Source organism: Myotis davidii, unplaced genomic scaffold (genome assembly GCF_000327345.1).
Source record: "Myotis davidii unplaced genomic scaffold, ASM32734v1 scaffold425, whole genome shotgun sequence".
Classification (NCBI taxonomy): domain Eukaryota; kingdom Metazoa; phylum Chordata; class Mammalia; order Chiroptera; family Vespertilionidae; genus Myotis; species Myotis davidii.
The window spans coordinates 1,919,794-1,946,371 of NW_006296413.1; the positions used below are offsets into that span (position 1 = coordinate 1,919,794).

At 48.4% G+C, this 26,578-nt stretch overlaps 1 protein-coding gene across 5 annotated transcripts in view; it reads left to right on the top strand.

Moving 5' to 3' along the window:
* KMT5B (lysine (K)-specific methyltransferase 5B) overlaps positions 1-16,210 on the top strand; it is a 32,136-nt gene extending 15,926 nt beyond the window's left edge. For all 5 annotated transcript variants that reach the window (XM_006771493.2, XM_006771492.2, XM_015569016.1 and 2 more), the window contains 2 exons: positions 5,166-5,362; positions 12,597-16,210. In XM_006771493.2, the coding sequence (XP_006771556.1) occupies positions 5,166-5,362; positions 12,597-14,074 (1,675 nt within the window). In that variant the 3' untranslated portion in view covers positions 14,075-16,210. The remainder of the gene's footprint in view (positions 1-5,165; positions 5,363-12,596) is intronic.
* Positions 16,211-26,578: the final 10,368 nt, after the last annotated feature.

Sequence of the window (26,578 nt, forward strand, 5' to 3'; positions counted from 1 at the left end):
TTCAAATGTGCTTAAGTAGAGAATGGGAAACACCTTACACACACACACACACACACACACACCCACAGCCACAGCCACAGCCACAGCCACAGCCAGGGTGGGGTTGCCCTGATAATGGCAAGTGAAGTTCAGCCGCTGACAGTCATGTAAAAACCCTGACATAGTTTTGTGTATTATCAAGCTGTGTCCTCTGGATTTTTTTTATGCACATACTTTCATAATCCTAAGTTCTGTCACTTTGTATGGTCCATCAAGGTTTGGGAGACCTTGTGGATGCCCCAGATCTCCCCTGGCAGCAGTGATGTTCACAACACTCATTGGAGTGGCTTCTGCATGCAGGAGCTCACAGGGGCAGCTCCCCAAACTTACCTGGGTGGTGCTGCAGGAAGGCTTCGTTATGTTTGTTGAGCCCATTTCACGTACCTTGCACTGCCCTGGACACTACTGATCTTGACTCATTCAGTCCTCACAGCCATCCTGTGAGAGAGAAGTAGTAGTGTGGCCCTGTTGCAAATGCAGAACTTAAGTACTGAATCCAGACTAGCCTTGCTTCAGAGCCCTCACAGTTTCCACATCATGTTGTGTTTGCAAATATGAGCAAAGATAATTTGGTGGTGCTACTTCTCCCACTGAGAACACCCAGCCTGCAGCCACACTAGAGGCCTAATTTTCTTCTTTGGTAGCCAGACATTTCCCCTGTGTTGGGGGTGGGAGTAAAAATGTATCTTTCTATATAAAAAAACGGTGTAAGCATTGGTTGAATCTTAGACCAGTCTACAGAAAGACCCTTTAATCCATGAAGTAGTTTAATTATAGTTGAATAATGCTTTAAAATCATTTCATAGATATGACATAGCGTAGCAGTTAAGTAAGTGCCTGAGATCTGTGTCAGACTGCCTGAGTTGGAATCCTGTGACTCTGCAATTCATTAGCTATGATTTCTTGGGCAACTTAGGTGCTCTTGTACCTTAATTACCCATCTGTAAAATGGGAATAATACCAGAAGTTATTTCATAGGGTTGCTGTGAGGATTAAATTAGTTATTTCACATAAGGTATGTAGAACTGTACACAGTTAACACTTAAATATAGGTTATTTTCCCATTAGAAAAGATGCTCCAAGAAGGAAGTTTTTACCTTTTTTATTTACTCCTATATTCCCAGCATCCAGAATACTGGCACATAATAAGTACTTGAAAAGTATTTGCTGAGTGAATGATCAAATGAAGCAAATGACATGCCAGTAAGGTTTTGGAGGTTGTCCTGAAAATGTAACCACACACTCAGGGTTCCAAACCAGCCCTGAAACAGCTCTTTTACTGTTCAGAACTGCATGCATTGTCACGTTCCTTAGGTGGATTAGCTCTCTTTACTGGGCCTCCGTTTCTCACTGGTCAGATAGTGGTAATCCCACCTCCTTTCCAGGCTTAGTGTGAACAACAGAAACATGCAAGTCCTTCCGAAGTGGGAAGGCCTCATATACAGAACAGTCGACATGGCTAAATGAGACTCCTTGAGCCGTTTGACTGGAAGGGTGGCTATGAACATTCTTTAAATTCTCAGGAACGCCAGTTAGATGAGAGGACGACACTAGTCAGGGGAACTCGTTCAGTTGTTAACTGGCAGTTAGTTTATATTCGGCCTACAAATGCAAGGCAAACAAGACTGGCACAGGGCCCGGCATGAGGGTGAGAAGAGGTGGCCCAGTGAAGAGTTGAGAGTGGACAGAATCTTTAACAAGATGCTGAGGTCACAAGTGGAGTGTCCTGGGTGCATTGGATGCATGTGTCTGGGCTGTAACCATACTGACACAATAGTGATTGTAGTATGTTTCTAATAAGTACTACAAATTTCACTCTAGAAAATTTGAAGAATAAAATCTAATGAAGGACAAAATTATTGTAAAGTTTATATGAAAGTATATTTGATAGCTAAGAAAAATTTTGTGAAGTATAGTTAGGGGAAATTTATCTTAACAGATATTAAAAGTTACTATGAAATAATTGTGATCAAAACTTGATGGATATTGGCCCAGAAATGGACAAGTAGGTAAGAGGGCATGAAGAGAGTCCTGAAAGAGAGATGAGTATGATGTTGGTGCAGTATTTCCAATCCGTGATTGGGAATCTGCATATGTGGAGGGCTGAAGGAGTTATATGTGGATTTTCAACTGCAAGATAGGGTGGTGCTCCAATCCCCGAGTTGTTCAAGGGTCAGCTGTAACTCATTGTGTGTCTGGAGGAAAACCAAGCTAAGCTCCATCTCACACTATGTAAAAATCAATTCCAGCTGGATGCTGGGAATATAGGAGTAAATTAAAAAAAAGGTAAATTTTAAAATATAATGCATGCCGAAACCGGTTTGGCTCAGTGGATAGAGCGTCGGCCTGCAGACTGAAAGGTCCCAGGTTCGATTCCGGTCAAGGGCATGTACCTGGGTTGCGGGCACATCCCCGGTAGGAGATGTGCAGGAGGCAGCTGATCGATGTTTCTCTCTCATCGATGTTTCTAACTCTCTATCTCTCTCCCTTCCTCTCTGTAAAAAATAAATAAAATATATTTAAAAAATAAGTAAATAAATAAAATATAATGCAAAACTATTTTTAAAAATTTAGATTATATGTCTAACCTTGGGGAAGTAAAATTCTTTTGAAAGAAGACAAGAAATGGTGAATACAAAAATTCTTGAATGGCTGAAAGTAAGTCAAAGACAGATAATAAACTGAAGGGGGGGAAGTTACATATATAGCAAATAATACTGTAATTACAAAAAGCTGTAAAGTAAGTCACAGACAGATGATAAACTGAAGAGGGAAAAAGTACACATATAGCAAATAATATTGTAATTACAAAAAGCTCCAGTAACGTAAGCTCGTAAGGAAAAATAAATTCCACTAGAAAAGAAAGGTAAGAAAGCTGCTGCACAGAAAATGATGGCTACAAACAAAGCAATTAAAACAATTAGGTATTCATTTTCACTATCAGGTGGCAAAATTTAAGGAGTGCACTGTATACTGCTGGTGAGGACTTAGAGAAACAGGCAGGTGTTACTAGGGCTGTGAATTGCTGTAATCTTTTGGGAAAGGAATCTGGCAATATGTGTCAAAAAATAAGTGCATCCATTTACCTGGCAGTCGGTCCCTATGGAAATATGAGCACCAGTTAGTAAGGATTTGGTGTCAAGAGCAGTATAGCAGCTGTATTCATGGTGGCAAACAAAAACAAAATCACCCATAGGTTTTACTATCACTGATGGGGCGTTATTGAATAAATTATGGGATGTTTATGTAAAAAGTACAACTTTTGTAACATATGTTCAATACCAGTGTATTTGTGCATGGTTGTTTAGTGAATGTATGGCATTACCCTGCTGGTTTTGTTTGCCTGGAGGGCTCCCACAGTGTATGGAGGTGTGTAGACCGTGGGAAAGGAGTGAAGCTGGTGTGCTGGCAGGTGGTTAGCACTGGACCTCGGGCCTCTGGACTCCAGGGGTTAGGAATACTACCAACTTCTGCTTTATGTATATTTATATCCTAGGATTGTTTGGCTTGTTGCAACAAGCATAAGCATGTATTACTTTCCTAAGTTAAAAAGAAAAAGGGAGGGTAGTGGAGAAGCAGATGAAGAGTAGAGCTTTCTTTAAATGTGGCCCATCTTTCTAGAAATGAACCAGAAATGTTGCATGTTATGGTAAAAAGGCATGGAATATCTAAAAATAATTTATTACTTTCTTTGTCCATAGGAAATGAAATGGCCTTTGGGATTTATGGATTTACTGTCTGAATATATTTTGGGGTGGGGTGGAGTGTAACTGGTTGCCTGCCTCAGTGAGAATTTCTAATGCACCTTTTGAAAAAAGGAATTGAGGCAGTCCCACAATAAGTTTTTTGTTGTTTTTACAAAAACCTTAATAAAAAGAGAATTCCATATCCATTCTGTGAAGATGAAGAAAGCAAAAATACTTATATTACTTAACAAAAATAGATTCGGCATTAGGTTTGGGTCTGTGCTCCCTAGCATGAAAAGGTAAGAAGAGGGTGGGGAGAGAAAAGAAAACTGTTGTCCTTTAGCAAAAAGTGAAACGCTCTGATTCCTTGGGGGAGGAAATCCTGCAAGATCAGTTCCAGGGGATCTCAGTGGGGCCAGGTCGCTTTCAGAGGAGGGCAGTTAGGATTTTGTCACAGGTCAGAAGCTGTTGTTACATGGCTTTTCCTTAATAAGCGAAGGCCAGTGAAGGGTCAACCAGTGAAGGCAGTTCAAGCCAGAGAGACTTAATCACTTCTTAAATGCAATAGGAGTGCTTTTTAAAAACCTCTTAACATATAATTTACTTACTCTTTTGAATAGAGCTGAGTAGGAATTTTCCTTTATACGCTGAATAAAGCAAAGCTTTGCAAAACTACATCCTTTAGGAAGTCTAAGAACTCTCTTAGTAAGTACGCTCACTTCAGAAAAATTACGTCAATACAAATAGTTAGAGCAGGTTAGAAATTGTTCTTATCCTGTGGGAAAAGCAAGTTTTTAGTGTCTTATTTAGTAAGATTTTTATAGCTTAATTGTGGTTGTTTATGTTTAATTCACTAACTTTAAAGAATCATTTAATAGTTTTTATAGTTCAGAAAATGAGCCTTGCATTAATACAGCCTAGCCTTCTTAGACAGAATTTCAGGTAGAATGTGTATCTAACATTCAGTTCTATCTAAGTAATGCCTCATTTATGGAAATTCTCTGGTTTCGTTTTTTCATTTCCTAATTCTCAATATTCAGTGATGTAGTGTTAAATTGTGCAGAACAAAGCTAGAATATAATTAACAGGTGCGTTATTTAAGCTACAATTTAGACCTAACTTTTGCACCAACCAGTTTTGAAATTGAAGAATTAGTTATCTACACATGAAATTCTATAAGGTTCAATGGTTTCTCATGGGCAGTTAATAATTGACAATAGTCATAAAAATTTGTCTTGTGATTTTAAGTTTAGAGTTTTTTGTTGATTTTATATACATACTTAATTCCTTTTGAGAGTCCTAGACTTGGTAAATTTCCAGTGATGGTTGAGGCATCAGTTCATCACATCTGTAGATCTGATGCGTCCCAGAGCCCTCGGCAGCCGACCTTATGGTTAGTAAGTACGCTGTTTGTTTGACGTGTGCTGTTTTCTCTTTCAGACGAGGAACTGGTGCTTTTAAATCCAGAGTGGGACTGCCTGCGCCTGCTCCTGTTATCAATAGCAAATATGGACTCAGAGAAACAGATAAACGTTTAAATAGGCTTAAAAAGTTAGGTGACAGCAGCAAAAATTCAGACAGTCAATCTGTCAGCTCTAACACTGATGCAGATACCACTCAGGAAAAACACAATGCAAGTAAGTAAGGGAGATTTGATAAGCATCTTTTCTTAAGTGTTTTCACACAATTTGTTTTCTAAAGTGTGTTTCAGTAGTTTTGATCTTTTACATATTGAGAGAAACCCTGGGACTCGTGCACTCCAGCAGCATCGCAGGATTCTAGAAATGGTTTGCCACAGAAGCAGGCTGTGTTGGCCTCCAGAGTCAGTGCACTCGTCTAGACTGACCTGTCTGCTTTCCTTGAATACTGGTAACTGGATATTCTTCAGCCAGTGTTCCAGGGTCATCATATATGTATGAACGAAACATTTTCCAGGTGTTAGTTTCACCATAATTATATCATTATGTCTTCTGAGAAGACAGGACGGGGTGGAATCTGACAGGCACATACGTGTTTCTGTGCCTAGCCAGCCTGTTAGGGTGGAGGATGGACTTGGGGAGGTGATAGCTTCTGGCTTCAAGGTTTCCACCTTTTTACTACTTACCAAATTTACTAAGTTATCAGTTACCGACTCGTAATTGTGATAAAGGAACATTTTAGATGTCACTGTGCTATGACGTATTAGCCACTAACAGAAGTAGCAAGATGAAAGGAGAAAGAAGCAAGCTTCAAGAGACCAGGTCAGGGAGGGGACGCAAGACCTAATGGAACTGGAAAAAGAGGGAATGAAGAATAAAGAGAAAAGAAAGAGAAGAAAGCCAAAACGAACAGAAGAAAACACATCATCTTGATGGAGCTTTGAAGTCCTGGGACTATTCTGATTGTGGCTGCATTTCACCTCGGTGATGCCAGTTTCCTCCGGCTCCACTCAAATAGTAGGCTCCTCCCTCAGTCCAACTGATCTGACAGGCATTGAGTTCGCACGTTTTGGCGTGGTGATCCCCTAAGTATGCCAGTTTCGGCACTGAATGTTCACAGATGCTTCTAGTGCCTGATGCCTTCTGAGGTCTCGTTATTTCAGGCTCCTTTCCCTGTTTTCACACCCAGCACTGGTGCTCCCCTCCTGTACAGAAAATCCCAAAGAAAGGGGAAGAATCCCACAGTGGCAAAGCTCAATGCCATGAATTCCCAAATCTACGCTGCTGGGAATCGGAGGCCACACGTGACCTCTTTAGTGTAAAGTTATCCTGTGTACCGTCCGGTTTATAAAAATGTCCAACGTGAACAAAAGAGCAGTTAGTCTGTCACTCACTGTGGACTATTGGTTCTAATAATAAATACAGCACAATCACTGTTTGTTTTCCGAGTCTGGTTCCTTGTGAGACGGGAGACTTGTGAGACCTATATGTGGAGACGGCCACCGTGCTGTCCACATTGATTGGCTCTTGACATTCGTGGGGGTGGTTTGTGTTTTTATTCATTAACTGTATTTCTAATGCATAGATTCTGAACTCAGTACAGCACTTAGTTTAAAAGATTGGCATACAAATATTTTTGGAAGGTTTTGAGTATATTACTAAGTGACCATCAGGGAATATTTATTAATAAACCAAATACTTACTAAAAGCCTGGTAGTAGTTGAAGAGATACATATATGTAGGAGACTCAGCCCTTGGGGAGCTTATGCCTAGTTCCCGACAGGACAGGTGCACAAGTAACAACGCAGAGCCACTCTCCTAAGTTGAGAGGTAATAGTAATCCCTCTGAGCTGTAATCAGCATTACAGAACGGGGGCTCACTTCCCGGTGGCTGCGGATGTGGGGGCGCTGACTTCATTCAGCTACTTTCTGCAGAATGACTGACTGACTGGTACAGAGTTCATGTGCTAACTGAGGGTCGTGTGGTGGGCGTGCTCTGTGCTCTAAAGGAGTTACAGGCTTACTCCAGTCACCTCCTCGGCCAGCATACACTCCGCCATGTTCACGCAGTATTTTCCCGAACTCTTCCATGCATTCCATGCATTCTTTTAGGCTGTGTTTCTTTTGGTGCTTGTGTCTTAAACACAGCCTCCTAGCCGTGTGAGAGGAAGACTTGTTAAGAACACAGCTGGTAGCAAAGCCAGAGTGCCTGAGCCTTTCTCCTGAGGGCGGTGGTATCCATTGGGTCAGAGTGCACTCTCTGTGCATAGCTGCCCACTTTGATTCTGCAGCTTGTCTGGGATTTAGTGGCTGATGGAGGAGCTGCTTTCCCTGAGCAGTGTGTATATTCTTAAACATTTCTGCCTAGTGGGAAGAAAAATTATTTCTTTCTTCCACACAGATCCTTTTATAAAAAGTTTTTTTTTAAATATATTTTATTGATTTTTTACAGAGAGAAAGGGAGAGAGATAGAGAGTTAGAAACATCGATGAGAGAGAACCATCGATCAGCTGCCTCCTGCACATCCCCCGCCGGAGATGTGCACGCAACCCAGGCACATGCCCTTGACCGGAATCGAACCCGGGACCCTTCAGTCCGCAGGCCGACGCTCTATCCACTGAGCCAAACCGGTTTCGGCCCTTTTTTAAAAAGTTTTTTAATCCTCATCTGAGGATATGTTTAATTTTCATTGACTTTACAGAGAGAGGAAGGGAGGGAGGAGAGAGAAACATTGAGATGAGGGAGAAACATCAATCCGTAGCCTCCCATGCACACCCTGACATGGGATCGAACCTGAAACCCAGGTATGTGCCCTGATCGGAATCAAACCCACAACCTTTTGGTATGTGAGGTGATGCTCCAAACAAATGAGCCATCTACCAGGGCCAGACCCTGTTTTGAAAGGTGTCTTGGGAGCCACAACCTGTTTGCTTTAGCATCTACAGAACGGAAACAAATGCTTTTTTTTTTTTTAAGTATTTTTTAAAATATGTTTTTAATGATTTCAGAGGGAGATAATTAGAAACATCAATGATGGAAGAGAATCATAGATCAGTTGCCTCCTGCATGTTCTCTACTGGGGATCAAGCCCACGACCTGGGCATGTGCCCTGACTGAGAATCAAATTGTGACCTCCCGATTCATGGGTCAACACAACCACTGACCCAAACCAACCAGGCGAGAAATCCTTTTCACAGATTCAGTTCGCATGCCTGAATTGTGCCGTTATTGGAAGATTCTGGGTTTTTAGGTCCTTGTGCCTGAATGGCTGGGCCATGCCCCATAATCAGCACTGTGATATGGAATGTGTGTCATTGCAAATGCCTCAGGTCGGTGCAGAACCCAGAAGACTTGGCCAGTGGAGTAAGCTTATCTTAACTAAGGATCGCCTATCCTGGAGGTAGGGGATGTGTCACTGTTGCTCTCTCTCCTGTCACAGACAGCACTCCTTTCTGCCGAGCCCGCAGGCCCGGTCCAGGCAGTCGCTGCCAGTCTGTGTTGGTCACGTAAGATGGAGGATGCTGGCTCCTCAAGTTCTGAAGGTGTTGGCTGTGTGTGGTCCTCGTGTCACCTCGGTTCGTGTTAACTGTGCTCCTGGGGTTTCTCCAGCACAGAGCGAGGACGCAGCCCTGGCACTCGGGGAGCTTTGGGGTCCTTGTGCTGCTCTTGTATCTGCCTGCGATTCTTGATGCCCAGGCAGGGCTGCCTTATGATTTTGAGGACACCCTGAAATGACTCGGAGGGCCGTGTGTGGCTTCTTTACCCATGAGCTGGGACTGGCTTACCTTAGAGGCAGTGCTGAACCAGTTGGCATCTGAAACCATATTCCTCGGTTCAAATCCCATCCCTGCCACTCTGCAGATGGACGATCTGAGGCACATTAGTCCATGTGAGCTTGGTTTCATGTAGTGTAACAGCTCTTACTCCAAAAAATGCTTATTAGCATTGAGATCATACTAAGGTGGCCATTTGCCCAGCACCTGCTCTATAATAATTGTTAAGAATGTGTGTTATCACCTAAAGTTACTGTTAGGTTATGCATTTGAGGTTTGTCCTAGCCGGCAGGGAAGAGTCACACCTGGCGTGTGTGCTGGTGCCAGGGCCACCACAGGCACCCCTCTCCTACGTCAGAATCCTCCGTCTCTGATGGGCTTTGATTAGTTTGCCACTGGGGCCACCGTCTTCCTCCCTTACCTCCTGTTGCTGATGTTCTCACAGCGCCCAAGCATAGTGGGACCCTTTGGGGACAGTGAAGAGCCCTTGACACTTGCTACCCTTCGGTCTTAGCCACTTTCCTCACACTTCTGCCCAGCTTGCTTATGTCCTTTTTGAACTTTGACTTGGTAAGCACACTTTTAGTTGGACTTTTGATGAGATCATGCCTTTTGAGACAAAATGAGAATACACTATAAATACATAAACATAAGGGAAACAAGTTGTAGCATCAAGTCGTCTATTTTGAGCTGTTGAGAACAAACACCCAAGTGCTTTGTGGTCAGCTAACAGTGATTCCATGGGAAGGAGTGGTGTAAGAGGAGAGGCATGCTCCAGAATCAACATAAAATGAGATTCGTCTAATGGCTTAAAATAAGTGTCCAAGTAAGGGAGCTCTGGTGTTGTGGGACACGTAGCAAGAGTACCCTGTCCTATGTAGAAAGTCTGGACAGGCTCCCTGGAAAAGTGTTTCCTACGCTGAACTTTAAAGAGGGTGAGAAGTTGGCCAAGTGAAGCACTTGGGACTTTTATTTTAAAAATGTAATAAGGGGATGAGTGTAGGACTTGAATAAGTGAAGTTTATCATGGGTGGAATTGAAGGTAGGAAGAAAGGATGTGAGCATAACTTAAAATTTTAGATTTGGTTCTTAGAGCATTAGGTTATTGAAAGGTTTAAATCCCGGAAGTGACATGGGTACCAGGAAGATCATTTTGTCTACATGATGGAGGATGGGGTGTGGGAAGCAGTAGGAGAGACACAAAAAGTGGTGGAAGCTGTTGGTCCTCCTTCAGGCAGGAGGTTGTGGCATTGACAATGGAGAGAGGTAAACACTCCAGTGACATTGCAGGAACGGACTCCACGGGACCTGGAGGCCGATTGGGTGAGGCAGTTAGGGACAGCAAACGTCAGGAATGGCCTCCCAGTTTCTGGGGTGATTGGCCAAGAGAACTGAGGCGGAGAAGCAGCCATGAGACTTAAAGGCGAGTTCAGTTTAAGCATGTTCACCAAGGGGCTCCGCGGCAGCCTCGGGAGATCCGGATGCCAGCGGGTATTTGGTGGTACGGCCTGTGATTCAGGAGAGAATCAGGTGAGAGAAAGTGGCTCAGGAAGGGGGTGGGTGCTTATCACCAGGAGACTGTTTTGTCAAGGGCCTAGGACAGCAGAGGCCTGAGGAACAGTGTCGGTGTGTGCAGGTAGAGGGAGAGTGCTCTTGGGGACAGCAGAGGGGAGGGGGTTTTCCAGGAGAAGGTATGGTCAGCAATATCACATTCTGCAAAGGAAGGGAAGGGCGGAAAGTGCTCACTGGGTTTCACGACCTGGAGGTGGTCAGAGATTGGCCAGGGCGCTCATGCGAGGGACAGGCTGGATCCTGATTTCAGGGGGATCGCTGTGGAGAATGCAACGTATACGTGATTCTAGTTACAGCTGATGGCAGGTGCGAAATGAGGAAAAGGGAACAATAGGCGGAGGACCACTAAGCTTGGTCATAGGATGGTCCTTGAAGAGTCAAGCTGGGCAGAGGACCACATAGCCAACTCTGAGAAAGCTGAGCACAGAACACTGGTGTTGACTTACATCAGTAAACACATCAAGCCTGGCTAGTGTGGCTCAGTGGTTGAGCATTGACCTATGAACCAGGAGGTCATGGTTTAATTCTCGGTCAGGGCACACGCCTGGTTTGAGGGCTCAATCCCCAGCAAGCAGGAAACAGCTGATTGATGATTCTCTCTCATCATTGATATTTTTTCTCTCTCCCTCTGCCTTCCTCTCTGAAATCAATAAAAATACATTTTAAAAAATAAGTATATAAGTACCTCTACCAGTTCCACCTTAAAGGAAGCCTTGAAAGCAGAAATTCTTTAGCCAAAGAATTCCCCAAATATCCTCATATTTTAAAAATTATTTCTAGCAAGTTCTGTGTAATTCCAGTTCGTATATACATTCTCCAAAATACTACTGTTCTTCAAGAATAGTGGGCCCCGTTTCTGGGAGTTTTGCTGGTTAGGATACCTCACTCCATTTAGGAGCTAGGCTTGAGTACAGAGCTTGGAATGCTTGTTACTCATTCTTGTTCTCCATAAAAACTAACTAATGGTGACTTACTTGCTCAACCAAGCAGAAGGAACAGCAGTCGCCCTGGCAACCTTCGGGCATGTAGTAAGGGACCATCTTTGTCGGCAGTGTGCTGGGCTTACCCACATTCCTTGTCTTCTATTTCCTTGTTTTCAGATGAGAGATGGGGATTGTTGGGTATTCTCAGCTTCTCTGTGAATAATTTAAAAGGGGCATTTTGTGGGGGATGAGGTTTTCAGGTGGGGAGTGTGGGGAGCTGAGAAGCTGACTCATGTAAGACACTGTGTAGCTCCAAAGGTAAATGCAAAGGAGAACAGATGGCAGCTGGTCAGTGGCACGGTCAGAGGTTCTCGGGGCGCAGCTTAAACTTGAGTCACATGTAAGCCTTTTGTGAAGCCCTTCAGTTGCCACCTTAGTTCCCAGTAGGATCATCCCAGCCTTTCTGTGTCCTTGTCCAGAGGAAGGAAGTTGGAGCCCCCTTGTCTGAGTAATTCTGGCAGCACGCTCCTTCCCTCTCAGTGTGACTGTGGGCAACGAGCAGGACGGGAGGGAAGGGGCCAGGTGAGCTCTGCTGACCTCCCCGCGCCTCAGGGAGAGGTTTTAGATAGGCAGTTCTTTGGGGCGGTTGTCGGGGATACAACGTGGTTCCTCGGATCTCTTGAAACCATTGGAATAGAATTTGTCTCTGAGCCCATTTGCAATATATTTCCTGAGTTAATGAGTAGTTTGGATTTTAGAAACCTATTTAAAATGATGATTTTAAGAATTTGTGAAAGGAAATAAAACTATGATTTTTTTTCTTAGGTCCACTTTAAACCTTTTACTTGGCAAAATACTAAATCAGGAAAAGAAATACTTATTGTGGGCCAGTATCATGATAGGTTAAGGACAAACATAGAGTGAAATCTAGGTACTTGGTAGTAGAAACTCTTCAAACACCCAGTTCAAATGTGAATAGATGCTCCATGAATCAGAGGCTGAAATTAGAAAGAGAATGTGAAGGAAAAGTGCGGGGAGCTTATGTGCAGGCAGAAACCTGAGGGGTCTGTCCGCCATGTGCCTGTGTAAGTGAACGCCACATGGCCGAGAGTCTGGTTTTGGATACTGTCTTGTGTTATCAAGGCTACTTTTCATCTTTTTTCTTTTTTCTTTTTAACTTTGCAGCTTCTAGCCGAAAATCTTCAGTTGGTGTGAAAAAGACCAGCAAGAGCAGAACATTAACACGGCAATCTATGTCAAGAATTCCAGCTTCTTCCAACTCTACCTCATCTAAGCTAACTCATATTAATAATTCCAGGGTACCAAAGAAACTGAAAAAGCCTGCAAAGCCTTTACTTTCGAAGGTAAAATTAAGAAATCATTGCAAACGGCCGGAGCAGAAGAGTGCTTCACGAAACCTCGAGATGGGAAACTTAGTCCTTAAAGAGCCTAAAGTAGTTCTATATAAAAATTTGCCCATTAAAAAAGATCAGGAGCCAGAGGGACCAACACCAGCCACAGTGGCTAGTGGGTGCTTAACCAGACATGCGGCAAGAGAGCACAAACAGAATTCGGGGCGAGGGGCCCCTTCGCCGGGGGAGGGCACCCCCAGCACCTACACAACCAGGCGATCTGCACGGACGAGAATGATTTTGAAGGAGCCCTCTGACATCAAGCTTGAACCAAATACGTCGGACGACTATGAAAGCAGCCTGACTGAGCCTTGCCCAGAGAGTGGTGAGCTACCGCCTCCTGCGACGCAGGAAGAAGAACGGGTGCATGACACTGCACACAACGGGGAGGCCAGGTGTCCCAGGAGTGACAGCAGCCTTGCAAAAAAGAAGTCACGGCAAGGGAAACTTGTGAGACAGTTGGCAAAGGCGGGGGAGTCCACCCCGGAGCACAGTCCCCCTGGGAAAGCCGGTGTGGTACCCAGCGTGCTGGGGTCCCTCCCCGATCAGGGTGAGCACAGCGGCTCAGAGGGGCTGCCCGGGAGCTACATGGACTGGGCCCCTTCGCCTGTTGATGGTTCGGTGGTGACATCAGATAGCTTCAAAACAAAAGACGGCTTCAGGACTGCAAAGAGTAAAAAGAAGAGGCGAATCACAAGGTATGACGCACAGTTAATCCTGGAGAATAACTCTGGGATCCCCAAATTGACTCTTCGCAGGCGTCACGATAGCAGCAGCAAGACAAACAATCCAGAGAATGATGGGATGAATTCTTCCAAAATAAGCATCAAGTTAAGTAAAGACCATGAAAATGATAATAATCTCTACGTAGCAAAGCTTAATAACGGATTTAACTCAGGACCGGGCAGCAGTGCCACAAAATTAAAAATCCAGCTCAAACGGGACGAGGAGGGTCGGGGGCCCTGTGTAGAGGGGCGTCACGAGAACGGGATGTGCTGCGGTGACCCGCTTTCTCTCCTGGAGTCGCAGATGGACGTCGATGACTACAGCCAGTACGAGGAAGACAGTACAGATGACTCCTCCTCCTCTGAGGGGGACGGAGAGGAGGATGATTACGACGACGACTTTGAAGATGACTTTATTCCCCTCCCTCCAGCCAAGCGACTGAGGCTAATAGTTGGGAAAGACTCAATAGATATTGACATTTCTTCCAGGAGAAGAGAAGATCAGTCTTTGAGGCTTAACGCATAAGCTCTGGGTCTCAATTTGACCTGGGATAAACTACTTACAAATAAAAAATTCCAGTGTATTATTCCTCAACTGAAACATTTTAGTGGCAGCACTTCTCTCATTTCTTCACTTACCGGCATAACACGTAGAAAGTGTACAGCGTACTGACTTACCTGAAGCCTGATTTGTGCACATTTTTATTGTACTTTTTGAATAGCCTCCTTACGTGCAATTCCGAGTTAGAGGGAGAGCCCTGTTGTAAAGTAAAGGCTCAGCAAACTACAGTGATAGCAACTTTCCACACGACGTTGAAAACAATAATGTGGCTACACAATTTTTTTAACTTGTAAGAGCATCAACTGGCTCTTTAATATGTGACTAAATAATAACTTAAACCAATCCTAGTAGCAGCATATTAAGGTTTTCTAGTCCATGCTAATATCACCAGCAATGATCTTTGGCTTTTTGGTTTATTTGCTAGATGTTCCCCCCTTGGAGTTTGATCAGTTCCACACTGTTTGCTGGCCAGGTGTACTGTGTGTGGCCTTGGTTAAATAGCAGACCATCAGTTGGGAGTCAAATTGGTTTATTATTATTATTTTTTTTTTAAAAAGTACAATCCCATGCGTGACAGCCAACTTTTCAGTACATTATATGTACGAGGGTAGCAGTGTGCAGGATGAGTTTCGATACAGCGTATTTATTGCTTGTCATGTAAATTAAAGACCTTGTATTTAACACTTTTCAATACTTTTAGATAAAATTGTTCTTTGCAAGAATGATTGGTGCTTATTTTTTCAAAAATTTGCTGTGAACAATGTGATGACAACAAGCAACATTTAATGAACTACAGCTATCTTAATTTGGGTCTTCAAGTTTTCTGTTGCACTTGTAAAATGCTACAAGGAATATTAAAAAACTCTATTCACTTTAACTTATAATAGTTTATGAAATAAAAACATGAGTCACAGCTTTTGTTCTGTGGTAACCTATAAAAATGTTTGTCTTTGAAATTCAATGTAAAGAACTGAAAACAATGTATATGTTGTAAATATTTGTGTGTTGTGAGAAATTTTTGTCATAAGAAATTAAAAGAACTTACCAGGAAGGTTTTTAAGTTTAGAAATATCCATGCCAATAAAATAGGAAATTATAAATACATAGTTTTAAGCACTGCATCAGTGGGAGTTCTTGACTTATGTTAGTTTATGTATGAAAATGTCAAAAAAGAGTTTTTGACTATATTATCAGTTAGACAAAAAGAAGAGTCAGATTTAATTTGTTTTTGAAGCACTTTGAAAATATAAATTAATTTTAAGTAAGTTAATGAACGAAATTTTCCTACTTTATGTTCAGTACCCGTCTTTGCTTTTTCTGATTGTTTTACAAATCATTGGACAGAGAATTGGGGAATGTGAACCCGCAGCAGGCGCTGAGCCAGCGGGCCTCTGTTCCCGGGAAGCGTGTGCGTATACTCTCCGACACACAGTGCTCCCATGTACCAAGTCCAGGGATCCATAGTGTCTGGAAAGGGAGCCCCAGTTTTAAATGTTGAAGGAATCTGCAGGTAATGGAATCCCTTGGAGAAAAAAACCTCTGTGCTCACTGTCATTCCTAATTGATTCCCCCAGTTCCCAGATTCTGGGAAATTCAGTTCCTTAACACTATTGCCAGTAGGATCCAAGTAGAAATTAATAATATCCATAAAGGTTTTTTAAATGTAGCGGTGTTTTTTCCTTCCTTCCTTCCCAAGGCATGACTTCTGTCGTCTCGTGTCGCCCCCTGTGTGTGACGGTGCAGTTCAGCCCCCAGGTAGCGATGTGGCGCGTGTGGCTCAGCCTGCGTGCCTCCTGTGCCAGCAGGGCGGGCCCTGGGGCCTGTCCCAAGGCCCTCAGAGCACTTGACAGACCAGTCCGACCCTCACGGTGTCCCTGTGTAGACGCAGGACCCCCGCCAGGAGGGTAGGTCCGGCCGAGACCCCGTGTGGAAAGCCCAGCAGGCAGAAGGTCGCCTCATCCCACCTCCGATTGGCCTGTTTTGTAGACAGTCATAGAACACATCTTGAACTGTTTCTTGGAATACCAACAATAGCCCTTACAGGAATGTCAACCTTAAGGGAAAAGTAATAAAATGTCATATTGCCCACTTTTCTCCATTTTTAAGCTTCTTTTCAGTAACTTATTTATGATGTTAGTTTTAACTGTATGGCAGCCTGGTCCTTTGAGGCTGGCCTTCCCAGGGTCTGAGCAGTGACACCTGGTAGCCGTCACTGTCTCAGGAGTCCGTGTGCCCCAGCCTGGCCGTCACTGCTGACGCTTTCCGAGGAGCTGGTGTTCCGTTGTTATGTTGTCCTGGCTCTGCCGTGTGGGATGGTGAAACCCACACTCCAGTGACCGCTTGGAAGAGGTCAATAAAACTTTCATTCAGTATAACTCTTAGCTTGAGCTTATGCAATGACTGGTAAAGACTTTTGCATTGTAAGAATTAGGAAATGATCATAGAAATATATGTATTCAATTTTCAATCATTTTTCAAACTACTGTTTTAAATTGTTTTGCTGAGTTGTAATACTTTTGAGATACAATGTATTCCTTGTACTGAAAGAATGAAAAAAGGACTTTTTCAGCATTTGAGGTAAGTTCTTTAACGTTTCATTAAAAACATTTTTTACAAATATTTTGTACATGCACTTGCAGTATTGAGGTTAATCATTTTAATAAATTCGGAAATTAAAACAATTTGGCCGGTGTTCGCTGCATCCGAGAAGGGGAGATCCAGGTGCTTTTCTCCCACGAGGATTTCATCTCAAGTAGAAGTTGTTAATTCAGCGTTCCTAAAGCCTTTTCAGTCTCCGAGTGTTGAGTTCTCAGAGCCCTGATCTCCTTTGCTTCTGGTGAAGAAGACCTTTTGGCCACTCAGTTTAAAAGTCAGTGTTTGAGCATTGACCTATGAAACAAGAGGTCACAGTTAGATTCCCAGTCAGGGCACATTCTTGGGTTGTAGGCAGGATCCCCAGTGGGAGGTGTGCAGGAGGCAGCCTATCAGTGATGCTCTCTCATTGATTTTTCTATCTTCCCTCTCCTCTCTGAAATCAATTATATATATAAAAGCCTAAGCCAGTGATTCCCAAAGTGGGCGCTATGGCCCCCTGGTGGGCGCTGCAGCGATCCAGGGGGGCGGTGATGGCCACAGGTGCATTTGTTTTAACTTTTTTTGTATTACCTTTCTATTCTGAGTTCAATAAATAGTTTCATTATTTCAAACTTCAATGTTTCTAATTTACACCTTTCTTTACTATATTTTATGAAAAAGGTAGAAACATTAATACATATATCTTTCTGTTTAATTGCTATTAAAATTGTAAAAAAATTAATTTCCAGGGGGCGCTGAGTAATATTTTTTCTGGAAAGGGGGCGGTAGGCCAAATAAATTTGGGAACCACTGGCCTAAGCGATCAACCCACTGGTCGCTATGACGCACACTGACCACCAGGGGGAAGATACTCAATTCGGGAGCTGCCCCCTGGTGGTCAGTGCACTCCCACAGTGGGAGTGCTGCTCAGCTGACCAAGGGGCACCAGATGCCAGGCTCACTACCAAGCAGTGGCAGTGGCAGGGGCAGCAGGGCCAGGATGAGCGGGAGCAGCGCCGGGCCGGCTCAGACTCCTGCTTGGCTGCCTGCCGCTTTAGGCACTACTACATCCCCTGGGGGCTGTCAGCTGGCCTGTGGGGATCGGTTGAAACCAGCAGCCCCACATCCCCCCAGGGGTCCAGGATTGTGAGAGGGCACAGGCCAGGCTGAGGGCCTCTAGTGTGTGTGTGTGTGTGTAAGAAAAATAAGGGGGGAGGAGCACTTGTTCTCTATGGGGAGGCTTTAAAGGACATACCCTCTTAGCCCTCGCGTCCATTTGCAACCCAGTTTTCAATGGTTCCTATCAGTTGGGTGTTGTCTCACTGGATTGAACAGAACTAGTGTGAGTCCGTCCTCCCAGATCAGCAAAACCTGGTTGAAAGGAAATAAGGACTGGCTTAGGAGTCAGGAAACCCGAGTTTGCCCAGCTCTGCAACGTCTGGGTGACCCTGGGCAGGCTGCTAATCCAGATCTCTCTCTAGCACCTGGAAGTCGGTGGGGACGCCTGGTGCCATGGCCAGTCCAGCTTCAGGTCGAGCTGCCAGCTCTCTCTGAGGTGGTGAGGGTAGTGGTGCCGAACAGAATGGAAGCCCTGACCCTGACTGAAATATCCACCCTGACGGGCCCCCAGGGTGAAAGAGCTCCCGGTGGCATGCCCATCTTCAGTCTCAGGCACCCTTTCCAATAACCCCCTGCCGCTCGCTGGTCCCGGGCCACCAGAGCCCCTGCAGATTTCCATTTCTCAGGTGCCAGGGCTCTTGTCACCGCGTGTCGTGTCATTGCATTTGATGCAGACACCAGTGGCACTCAGAGCAAGGTGCAGCAAGCTGCCGACCTCGGCACTCGGAGCTCCAGGGTTATGGTAAGCCTGACCCTAGCATGCAGGGCGAGGTGGGGGGGAGGCGGGGGGTTAGGCCTCCAGCCTTCTTCCCCATATCATTAGCGCTTGGGCGTGGTGGTTGCTAATGCCCAGTGAAAAACCAGGTTTGGATTCTTCAGGAAGGAGCAGGTGTGTGAGTGGGTCTGCCACCCAGGCTGCCTCCGCCTCCCTCCTGAGGCGGGGCCACTCCAGTCCTCCCAGGACACCGAGCGTGAGCTCATGGACAGCTGGGCAGCCTCCCTGGGAACTGCCGTCTCATGGCTATGGCTGTGGTAACGTTCTCTTACAAAGTCGGTGTGACCCGGCAGGTGTGGTTCAGTGGCCGAGCGTCCACCCAGAAACCAGGAGGTCACCGTTGGATTCCCAGCTGGGGCACATGCTGGGTTGCAGGCTCGATCCCCAGAGGGGGGAGCGTGTAGGAGGCAGTCTATCGATGTTTCTCTCTCATCAATGTTTCTCTCCCTTTCCCTTCCTGTCTCTCTAAACTCAAAACGTATTTTTAAAAAAATAAATAAAAAGAAAGCTGCTTACAAACCTTAAGTAAAAGTCTGTGTTACTAGATCCGATACTGTCATATTGTGTTTTCTGCTAAGATGCAGTAGACGGTGACTTCAGTGCTTGCGGGGCGGACCATCCTATTGAGTCTGCTCTGCTAAGGGGGGGAGCGCTTGCTGGGGCCGCTCAGGCCCCTGGGGCTGGCAGATGGGTTTCCCAGTCTGACCCGAGCAGCAGGAGTCAAGGGAGTAGAGTTGCATTTCTTTAATATGCGTTGAACACATAACGTGTTACATGTTTTGGAGGGGGAGGCAAGATTTGAGAGCCTTCCTTGTGGGGTGTGATTAAAGCCACCCACGTCTGCATGTGAAATAGCCTAGGGACAGAGAACTGAGAGCCCTGTCCGCACAGGCCTGGACCAGGCATGGGCGCAGGTGCCATGGGCGCACTGGCGGAGGCAGAGTGGTTGAGAGGGTGGGAAGAGGGGAGGTTTGGCTGTGAGGGAGGAGAGGATGACAGTGGGAGGGGAGAGCGGGGAAGGAGGGGATTCACTGTTAATGAAGGACAAGCAGATCAGGCTGGAGAGGGAAGCTTCCCTGGGGATGAGTTCCAGGAAGGGGAGGGGAGGATTTATTGAGTCTGGGGGAGGACGTGTTAAGCAAAGTGCTGAGGTCCCAGAAAACGCCAGTGTGTTTATGGATTCCACATAACCCAAGGACTGGCTGTGGAGACACGGGTGCACCAGGGGCTGCCGGCCGGTGCTATTGTTTCGCCGCCACCCAGACATTCCCAACACAAGGTTTTATGGAGTAATAACAGAAAAACGCGTGCGGGGGGCGGGGGGGGCGGGGGGAGTCCGTCCCCTTACTGCTGGTTTTCAATCTATTTCCCACGGGGGCGGAGGGGAGGGGGCGGGGGCGGGCGCTGGAGCCTTGGAAGGGGCCCATTCACCATATAGGAGGGATGGTCTTGCGAGTCTAGATCCAGCTTCCTTGGTACCTAGAGGAGGAGAGGTGGGGGCAGTCCCAGCAGGAGGGTGTCTGTCCTGCAGAGTAGGAGGGCATTGAGAGTGAGAGGAGAGGAGGGCCCGACACTTGAGCATGAAGGAGGCTTGAAATTGAGGAAGGGACAACCAGCTGACTAGAAACCTAGTGTCATTCATGACGGAAGTCGTTCCCGGGCACCACCTTCTAGGTACCAGTGGGTGTCCGGCAGGAGCAGACGCAGGGCTGAGGATGAAGGGTCAGGCGGGCAGGCAGGTCAGGGAAGAGAGGCGTGCAACCCGAGTGGGGAGTGGACCGGGAAACAGAGGTGCTGGAGGCCTGGAGGCGCCCCTGTGGGCGGTGAACATGGAGCAGGGAGAAGACAAGCAGGCGGAGGACAGGAGGCGGAGGCCGGAGGGTTGTAAGGGCAGCATTTGCAGTGACGAAGGGGTCCTGGGAAGGTCCGGTTCAGAGAGGCCAAGCCGTTGGACAGACTGAGGCCAACCACGTTGACAACAGACAGACAGCCTTCACCGCGAGTCCTGGGAACCAAGGAACCATGCCCGCAGGCCAGAGACGCCCTACCCAGGAGCTGGGGAGCGGGGAGGTGAGGACCAGTAAAAGCTTTGTAACTCAGTGAGTGAGTGAGTCAGCCTGCCTGAGGCCACGCAGCCGGTGGTGAGTGGCAGACAAATGTCAGCCGCCATCAACCCCAGATCTGGCTCCTCACGGGTCAGAGAGTCCAGGGTCACTGGGGCCAGCCCAAGTCATAGTCACGAGGCCTCACCTTTGCCAGGTAATTATCTTGGGTGACAAATAGCAATCACTGCCTTTCACCCTCATTTCCAAACTCTGTCCAAAGGTTATTGTGCAGGTAAGTGGGGTGCCCCACCCCCATTAGTCAAATAGACAGGGAGCTTGAAAAGCGGGCCAGGTGCCACGCGTGGCCGCCGAGGGCTCTTGCCTGTATCTATCTGAAAAGGTGAGTCAAACACGAGGATGCCTCGAGACCTCGAGAGTTCAAGGTTTCCTCCAGCCTGGCCGGCCGCTGGCTGCTGCTGTTTCAACAGTGACCGTACACAGACATCATTCATGCCCAAAGGAGGGGCCCACTCGGACTAGGGGGTTTCTTGTGTTACCCCTAAAATATGGCTGTGGTCAACATCAGGCCTGTCTCCGGCCCGTTTTGGGAAGGGGTGTATTTACAGAAAGTCGGTGTATGTCTCAGAGGCACACCTGGGAAGCCAGCTACACTTCCCGCTACCAATGTGTTGAAGTGCATCCTTATTGGGGATGGCGAGTGGATGCTGACGGGAAGGGCCTGGGAGCAAGCCAGCGGCTCTCTTCTCTCCCGGCCTTGGTGCTTAGAAGAGACCCTTCCCAGGCTCACCCCGTCTCTAAACCAAACAGAACAGTATTTACTTCCTCCTCTTGCCAGTCAAACCACATTTTTCCTCTTGGGGTAAGAGGGTGAGTGAAGGACTGAGCCTTGCCAGCCTCCAAGGGGGCAAGCTGACCCAGGGAAGGGCTCTGTCTGGGTCACGGCGGGCAGTGGGCACCTGACCTGATCCCCCGGCCCAGGCTGCCCCGGGGCTGGCGGCCCACGCTGCTGACACTGGTTCACGCATGGCCTTTGGTCTTTCTGCCCTTTCTTAACTGTGAGCATAGACACAAACTGCCCTTCTCTGGCCTCAGTTTTCTCACCTGTGAAACGGGCTAATGCTAGCACTTAAGTTTGGAATTGTTGAGGGTAGAGCGTACCAGTGGCACCCAAGTCAGCGGTTAGTGTTGGCTGCATCCGTATGTGCTCCCTCCACGGGCTGTGCATGCGCCCTGACTCTTACGGGGCCTCTTCTCTCTGCCTCTGCCCTCTCAGCTGACACCTGCCCACTGGGCTGCAATCACAACCTCCTCCGTCCCAACTTCCAAAGGCCGGGCTGCTGGAGCTGGTCTGCACTGTTGACATGGACACAGAATGGTTCCAGTTCTTCCTGCCTCTGGCTGGTGCCCCCTTGGCAGCCAAGCCACGCTCACTGCTCACCGGAGGACACTGCTCCATCCCTGCCCCCCCCCCGCCTCCCAGGGGTCTTTCTGGATTCATCTGCTCCCTCAATACTCAAAAGGCACAGGGCTGCACCTGATTCCAACCCAGCCCTCCCCTCACAGACAGCAGAGACACAAATAGCAGGAAAGTGTGGTGAACGCCTGACCAGACGTCCTCATCCACCTCACTGAGGATTAAATAAGACAGCGAGTGCCGCGTGGACAGCCTCTGGCGCACGGCCAGCGGTCAGTCCCTCTCAGCTGCTTTGATTTCCTGGAGTCTAATCGCAAAGGCTTCAGCACCGGCAGGGCCTCCCCAAACTCCTCCACCTTTTCCCCAGCTGGACCCAGCCATCCCAGAAGGCCAGAGGAGAGAGGGAAACTGACCCCCCCACCCCCCAGCAAGGGACAGTGCCTGGCCTGGGGTCACACAGCCAGCAGGAGACAGGGGTGGGTGCGACTTGAGCCCAGGCAGTCCTGGCAGCCTCAGCCCATGCGGGCAGTGGCAGGCAGTGCCCAGGCAGGGCTGCTGGTGCCCGAGTCAGTGCCTGGCAGCTGCTGTTGACATGTGATAACGGGTGTTTGTTTAGCTGGGGCCACTCATCAAAGGGGTTAATGTTCAACTCCCTCCAGTCCCTGGGGCTGCAATGGGAGCTGAGTGGTCAGACTTCTCAGGCCGGAGCCCCACAGCCTATCTGCCCTGGACAATGACCTGAGGCCTCAGGCGAAGGCCCAGGTCTGTGGGGTGTCTTTGGGAACACAGGGCGGCAGGCTGGACTCCTTGCTGTGAGGAGAAGCCTCAGGCTCCGGACAGTCACACAGCCCGTAGGGACCCACCACATTGGACTGGGCTGGGGGTCTGGAGACCCCTGGGACGACCCAGTGGCTTGTGGCTCACAGTAGGGAGGTGGGGCTGGTCAGTGGCCCTGAGCTCACTTGGGTTTGGGAGTCTTTGCTCGCCTTTCTCTCAGCCTCACTCCTGATGGAGTGGCTCCTCTAACCCTTCAGCTGTCCACCCAGGTCCCTCCCAGATTCTCTCAGACCCTCCACCCCTCTCTCCCACCCGCCGCAGCTACAGCCTTCATGTCAGGTGAGCCCTGGCCGGCCCTCTGGCCCACCTCTGGGCACAGAAGCTGCCGCTCCCTGGGGGTTCCCACGCAGCCCCAAGGGCCCCATGAGCACTGAGCTCAAAAACTGGGCCTCATCCAGCCTCGAGGAACCTTCCAGATCCACCTCTGCACAGCCAGGGAATCAGAGAGGGAAGCAGAGGCGCAGGTGTGAGGGGCAGAGCAGGCGAGAAGGACGGGAGAAGGACCTCCCGTCTCGCTCCAGGCTGGCTGCTGTCCTTGAGGCGAGTAGGGGAGGGGTGTTCTGAAGAGTGAGCAAATCTGGAGGCACGAGAGAGAACAGAGCACCCTCAGCACCACAAGGAGGAGGACTTGGAGGGGGTAAAGTTGAGGGATGCCCAGTGGGGCAGCTCTGGCCCCACTGCCAACCTGCCTACGCAGGTGGTGCTTGAGCCCGGCGCCACCCAATGGAAACGCTAAGCCGCCCCCTCCGAGCCCCAGTGCCCCGTGGACAGGGCGCACCCTGAGGGTGCAGTGGGGCAGCCAGGCTGGCCTCGGCCCTGGGTGGGAGAATCCACGCCCTGGGCTGACCTGCGGGTGAGCCGGGGTATGACTGCCTTCCCCTTGTGCCAGGCTATATTCAGGGCACTGGGTCAGGCAAACAGGCTGCAGCCGGGGTGGCACTGTGTTGTTGCCACATGGCTTCCAAAGGCCTCGGTGTCAGCCGGGTTGAGAGTGGCCTGTGAAGATGGCTGACTTTGGACTTCGGCCATCGGGAGCTACAGAGAACTGGACCCGTCCCTTCCCCAGCGTTAGCCCAGCTCCTGCTGCCAGCACCTTGTCACTACACCCAGTCACTCACTCACTCACTCCTCGCAGCTTCTTCCCTGGGCTGAGAACTGAGGCCTCGGAAATGGTCCTTGACCTGACAACACCTCATTTTACAACTAAAGCAGCCCTGCTGTGACAGCGTATCGATGACAATTCAAAAAGGAAATAGAGGGGTGCGACATTTGGCTCCTGAGCCTCAGTCTCTTCGCCTGTGAAATGGGTGTTCACGGAGCTTTGGTGAGGATTAAACACGATGTCTGCTTCAATGGGCTCAGCATTGCGCCTGGCACTTGATGCACTTTTGATAAGCCCCAGACCTCGGTTGTTGGTGGAAGCCCCTGAGACGGTGGCCCCCCAAGACAGAGGTTGGCCTGGGCGCGGTATCTGTGTGAGGGGAGACTGAATACTCCCCTTCCCCAAGAGAATATCCCTTCCTCCAAGGCGTGTCCCTCCAGCATGTCCGTGCTGCCACCTCTGAAGTCCCCCTGTGGCCAAGGAGGCGAAGAAAGGACAGCCACTGTCAGCAGGGCGGGAGCCAGGGACAGGCGTGGGCCGCGGTTCCCTTGTCGTGGTCATTCACTGGGTCCACCTCCGGGAAGAGGCCACTTCTCTGTTCTTAGTGCCTGTGGCTCAGGGTGGACCAGCCTCCCCAGTCACCCAGCCTGACTGTAGGGCTGGCCAATCAGAGGGCAGGTCCCCGGGCACTGCGCTGGTCTAGGGATGGACATACGGTCAAGCTGTGCCAAGGAAATGCAACTTTGGGGCCCGAGGCCAAGGACGCTCTCTCCATCCGGGTAGATAAAAGCCTGGAGCTGTCATCCACCTTCTCACCACCCCAGGGCGAGGCCACCAAGGGAGGAGGTTGGGTTGGACCAGCGTTTACAACCCAGGTGCCTCAGCCCACAGCCCAGGTACATCCTTCGGGCCTTTAACACCTGCTACCGAGTTGCTGTGTGACCCACATCCAGGGATTGCCCCGCTCCAAGCTTCTGTCCACAGCAGGCTCTGAGCCCTGCCTTGTGAAGTGCACAGGGCCGGCAAGGCCCTGCTCAGTCCACGGGGCCACAGGCCTGGGCCTCGGCCACTCGCTGCTGCACTCGGCCACTTGCTGAAGCCCCAGGAGAGAGTGGAGGCAGGCGGGCGGCCGCCCCTGCCTTCACGCAGCGGCCTTTCCCAGACCCGGACTCACTCGGGCTTGCTGGGTGCCGTGAGGCTGGAAGCAGAGCTGGAGAGATGAGGAGCCGGAGGTCTCGTGCTCCTGGGTTTGAATCCACACCTCGCCATCGCCTGGCTGTGTGATTTGAGGCAAATGAAGGCTTTGAGCCTCCCTTTTCTCATCTGCTAAATGGCAATAATAATAACAACTGTTGCCTCCATGTCGGTGCGGGGCTTCGAAGTTCTGTGTGTCATCTTGGTTTCTCCCCGGAGCCCCGAGAGGTAGACCTCACCTCTGCGTGTTCCAAATGAAGAAACTGAAAGAAAAGGACACTGAGCCCTGGCTGGGCGGCTCAGCCGGTGAGAGTGTCGTCCTGAAACGCCAAGGCTGCGGGTTCAATCCCTGGTCAGGGCACACACAGGAATCAACCAATGAATGTATGCGTAAATAACGGGATGACAAATTGATGCTTCTCTCTCTCTCTCTCTCAAAATCAATCAATCAACCAAACCGGTTTGGCTCAGTGGATGGAGCGTCGGCCTGCGGACTGAAGGGTCCCAGGTTCGATTCCGGTCAAGGGCATGTACCTGGGTTGTGGGCACATCCCCAGTGGGAGATGTGCAGGGGGCAGCTGATCGATGTTTCTCTCTCATCGATGTTTCTAGCTCTCTATCTCTCTCCCTTCTTCTCTGTAAAAAATCAATAAAATGTATTAAAAAAATCAATCAATCAATAAAATTAATATAAAAAAAAGAAAAGGGCACTAAAAACCATAGACCCACAGAACCGACAGAGCTGGGTCTTAAATCCCTGTTTTTCTGTAAGAAAGTCAGCTTCCCCAACGACTTACCAGGCCCTGTTCAGGCAAGGTTCAGCCAGGAAAAACAGGGTTTCCAGCAGAGGGACTGAGCCCAGGCGCAGACAGGCTTGCAAAACCATTGGAGGAGCTGGGGGAGCGAAAGGCAGGCGGCCCCGCCGGGGTTTGGAGATCGGAAAGCACAGGGATTGCGCATTGTGTTCCTGGTCCTCATGATGGGCGTCTGTGTGTGTCCCGTGGGGAGCGCTGTGAAGAATGGTGCTGCTGGGTGTCGTTCACGCGTGCCTGTTGGTGGGCACAATGCTCGTTTCCATCGGGTATAGGAACAGGAGGGCAACTACAGGTTCCTAAGAGAGGCGAGTTCACAACCCACTGTTTCTTCACACTTTGTTATGAAACATGTCAGACCTACAGGAAAGCAGCTCATTTTGTACGTTTCATTCAAGGAGAACGCATGAGGAGGGCCGCCTGAAACCCACTTGTGGTAGATTGACGGGCAGGAGAAAGCAAAGAGGCAGACCTACAGGAAACGGGGAAGAATTGTTCAGCGAATCCCACGTCTGCTCTACCTGAGTGCCCCACTTTGCCTTGGGGCTCTCTTTCCACCTGCCCATCCTGCTATC